Source organism: Chrysochloris asiatica, unplaced genomic scaffold, assembly GCF_000296735.1.
Source record: "Chrysochloris asiatica unplaced genomic scaffold, ChrAsi1.0 scaffold00041, whole genome shotgun sequence".
Lineage (NCBI taxonomy): Eukaryota > Metazoa > Chordata > Mammalia > Afrosoricida > Chrysochloridae > Chrysochloris > Chrysochloris asiatica.
In genome coordinates, this window is record NW_006408559.1 from 8,060,079 (window position 1) to 8,064,496 (window position 4,418).

At 45.0% G+C, this 4,418-nt stretch overlaps 1 protein-coding gene across 1 annotated transcript in view; it reads left to right on the plus strand.

Annotated features, from left to right (window-relative positions):
• Positions 1-4,217, plus strand: part of BPGM (2,3-bisphosphoglycerate mutase) — an 18,939-nt gene extending 14,722 nt beyond the window's left edge. Inside the window, exon 3 of the mRNA XM_006861228.1 lies at positions 4,036-4,217. Within this exon, the coding sequence (XP_006861290.1) occupies positions 4,036-4,217 (182 nt within the window). The remainder of the gene's footprint in view (positions 1-4,035) is intronic.
• The last annotated feature ends 201 nt before the right edge of the window (positions 4,218-4,418 follow it).

The following is a 4,418-nucleotide window of genomic DNA, read 5'->3' on the forward strand; positions in this document are numbered from 1 at the left end:
TCAGAGAAAAAGAGGAAGACCCCTAACGAGATGGATTGGCCAGGTGACATCATTGATGGACTCAAGTGTGGCAGCGGTGGTGAGGTTGGCCCAGGATCGGACATTTTGTTCTGCTGTGCATGGGGTCGCTATGAGTCGGTTCCAACTTGATGGCACCTGACAACAACAACAAGAAGTAATGTTTAGTAGTGTCCAAATATAAGTGTTCCACTTCTTTGCTTAAACTTATTCCTAAGTATTTTATTCTTTTTGTTGTTACTTTAAAATGGAATTGTTTTGTTCATTGCTACTTTATAGACTACAACAGATTTTTGTATCTTGATATTATATTCTGCAACCTGGCTGAATCTGTGTGTTCTAATAGTTTTTCACTGGATTTCTTAGGATGTTCCATATCCAAGATTGTCTTAGTGATCGAGTATTGATATAACAGAAATGCCACAAGTGGATAGAGTTAGCAAACAAAAATTTACTCTCTCACGGTTTAAGAAACTGAAAGTCTGAATTCAGAGTTGTAGGTTCTAGGGGAAGGCATTCTCTCTCTATTGGTTCTGGGGGAAGACTCTTGTCTCCTTTCAACCTCTATGGGCGCACTGCTTCTTGGAGATCTCCATGTGTCTTGGCATTAGTCTTCCCCTGGGTCTAGGTGGTTCTCAACACAGGGATATCAGATTCAAAGGACATGCTCTTCTTCTTTGTTGGGATGGAGGTCCCTCCTTTTCTCTGCTCTCTTCGCTCCTTTTATGGTTTGCAAGAGAAAAGGTGACATAGACCACATCATGTAACCTGGAAAAGTCCATCCCCTTACACAGGATCAAGGCTGTGGCCTGATCTCTCCAGCTGATGGGCTGGTCACACCAGACCATATCATGGGGCTGATTGCGTCATTACAAAATTGTCAAATCACCAAGAATCGTGGCCCTGGCAAGTTGACATAGTTTTAGGAGAGGAAAGGAGGTGCAGTTCAATCCATGACAAGGGAAATCATCCAATAAAAATCATTGGATTTCTTCCTTTCCTATCTGGAAGCCTTTATTTCATTATCTGACCTCATTGGCCTAGTTAGAGTCTCAAGTAGTATGGAACAGAAGCAGTAGAGAGGTTGTCCTTGTCATGTGCCTGACTTGGGGAGGGGAGCTGTTTAGTCATTTTCAGAGAATGTCCTGACTCCTGGAATGTTGGTGAGGTTAGTAGTTGGTGGTACCGTGAAGTCGCACAACCTGTAGCTGGTAAGTCTGAGACTCCGACAGATGTGTGTCTCATTGTTTCTCCCTCTCGGCAAAGTGTAGTCAAGCATGGTCATTTAGCTGAACAGTTGTTTCCAAACATTGATTTTTGCAGTAAAATTTAGACTAATTGGAGAAATCTGTAACCTGTATCTGTCTCACTCGTCCATGAACATATATGCTTATAGACTTCAGGGGCAGATAAAATCTGGGGACATTAATGAAAAGTCCTCATTTTAGGGCTAGCCTGGGGTTAACACAAAAAGGGGGGAGGACAAACAAATGGCTTCTAGGGTTAATACTCAGATTTTACAAGATTAAATAAATCCCGTGGAAAACCAGTAAGATGATCCCAGGTCTGGAAAGAGTCATTTTTATTCTTGGGTCTGGCACAGTAGATTAATGTAATCAGTAGGCCTGTATTGCATGTCTGTGATGTGCCTTGGTTTCTCTCAACGATTTAGAATATGAGGAGGCTTCCAAACATTTGTGGAAAAATGAAATTGCAAAGTAATACATTTTTTCCATGAACATTTGGGATCTTGGATGTTAGAAGTGGTATCATTTTGTAGATGAAGAAATAGTTCAGTCGAGGTAGAGTCATCCCCAAGGTCCCAAGTATCCTTCCCCAGAGGACCAGTCACATAATAGAACCTCAGCTGCTGGCACTTGACTGAGGTATGCCTGTGCCTCCTAAGAACTGGGCTTGGGACTTGGTCTCTCCTCCACACGCTGTTGACCTCTCCTCCTTCTGTCCCCCAGGGCCCTCTCAGGAGGCTGACAAGCAGCTGACAGTCGGGCCTGAGCCCGAGGGGGTTCAGAATCCAGCCAAACAGCTGTGTCTGCTCTGAACATACTTGTTCTCACCAGCCTGCTGCCATGGAGTCGTAGGGTTGCAGGTGGGGGCTGGGCAGGGTACAAGCAGACCTGAGTAGCCTACCCTAGAACTGAAAGGTGTGTAGGATATGCTAGTACCACAAGGTCTGTTTGAACCAAAAGGTAGGCAGTTCAAACTCACCAGTTGCTCCTTGGAAACTGTATACTGTAGTGTTGAGTCGAAACTGACTCAGTGGCACTAACCAGCAACAACGCTTTGTATCTACAAGGAACAATTGAAATACTGATCGGCTGCTCTTTCTTCCTTGTGTGTTTTCTGTGAAGTTCCCCCCCCCCACCGACACACACACAGTGGTGGTGGTGGGACAGTTTGTGGGGATATGAGGTCTGAAGTTAGATAGCTGGTACATTGAAGGGAGCGTGACAATGGAGGAGATGGCGAGGCGAACTTAGAGGACGTTTCCCACGTTAAGAGTCTCCCCTTGTTACACAGCTCTTTGGATCTGTACAATTTGTAGTGAGATTGACTTGGTGGCTCTTCTGGGCCTAGACTGGAAATCCTAGTGAGGATCTGCCCAGTGGTAGGGACCCAACGCTGTCATTCTGTGGCCCTTGACTGGGGCTCATGGTAGGACCAGTGACTAATTAAAATGACAAAGTACATTGATAACTAACTGGTAATAACTTATTCTGCCACAATTACCCCCCACCTCCAGGTAAAGCTGAACCCTTGGACTCTTGTCAGAACGTGTTGAACTGCTCAACCTCAGTCCTTTCTATTAATATACAACGGAAGCCCAAACCTCCCACAACCATTGAGTCAATTCTGAGCCCCATTGGACAGAGTGAAACTACTCCCTGTGGTTAGAGTTTAGAAGTTTAGGTAATAACATTAACGGTTTTTAAAGTAGCTAATACCTGCAGCTGCCTGCTCATCTGCTCAGCGCTGTCACTTTGCACCTCCCTTATTTTTGCCCATTTGGGACGTAGAGGTGCTTGAGGAGGCAGTGCAATATGAAGTAGGCACAGGTGCTTGGGTTGGCAGCCAGCCTCTGCCAGCTACTGTGTGACCTTGTAAACATTGCTATCCTCACAGGTTTACTGTGAGGATTAAAGGTGTTACTAGATATATATGCTTAGTAGAGCACCTAGGATGTACTCAATCTGCTCTTGGTTGTTGATAGTAGTCATAGTGTAGTGGAGTTGTTGGTAATACTCATAGTGTAGTATAGTAGAGTTGTTGGTAGTAGGCACACTGCCATTTCTGCTGCTGCTCTTTCTACAACACCAGCTCTAGTTGTCAAAGATTAATTACCTGCAAGTCAACTGCATATTAAAAAGGGTTGAAGGTGGCTTGTTCTCTCCCTAGTAGGGATGGGACTATTGGAGACTGAGGCCCATTTATAAGGCATGCCACAACCTCCTTTTAGGTCCTTCTGGCTGCACAAGCTGAAGCATCCGGGAGCATTCTTGCTTGGTTGGATCCAGCCCAGTGCCTTCCAAGATCATGTAGTGTTGGACAGCCAGTTGCATTCTAATCAAATGAGGTAGATTCGGAGATGAGGGGCAAGTTCTGATTTTAGAACTAGTATAGGGATAACATGTAAAAGGAAAAAAAAACAAAAAAAACTTTTTAAAGAGAATACAGAAAAGAGGGTTCACTTTTAGATTTTTCAAGATTAAATGATTCTTCTAGGAAACCCATAACATGAATGTGGGCACAGGGAGTACACATTTTCATTCTTTTAATATTTGGACCGGAATTGCCAGGAGCAGGTTGTTCCCCCCAAATATTTACAGCCTGAGGCTGAGAACTTGATGTGTGACTCTCTGTCTAGGATTTAAAGTTTCTGGGAAGTTCTTGGCTTTCAGGAACTGTAGCTGGAACTAAGTAAATGGCCACTTAAAGCAGCTAACACAACTTTCTCCTGAGTTGCTGTTAACAGCCTTCCCTTCCTCTCCTGACCCACAGGTATCTCAGATGAAGACATCATCAACATCACTCTCCCGACTGGTGTCCCAATCCTCTTGGAACTGGATGAAAACCTGCATGCCATCAGGCCTCACCAGTTCCTGGGCAACCAAGAGGCAATTCAGGCGGCCATTAAGAAAGTGGATGATCAAGGAAAAGTGAAACGAGCCGCTGCCAAATAAAGTCTGCCGAGTGCAGCCTTGGAAGAGGCGCCAGAGCAGCCGTGTGCAGTGTGCTGTGGTGCTGAGCTCCCTCCCTCTGTCTCTCTGTCTCCATGAATTTGCATTTTCCAGTGCTAGGCTGTGGGGTAGAGTTTGTCCAGGTCACTAGTCTCTGTCTAGATAATGGCTTTAGGATGCCGGAGCGCTCCTGCAAGCCCTGTG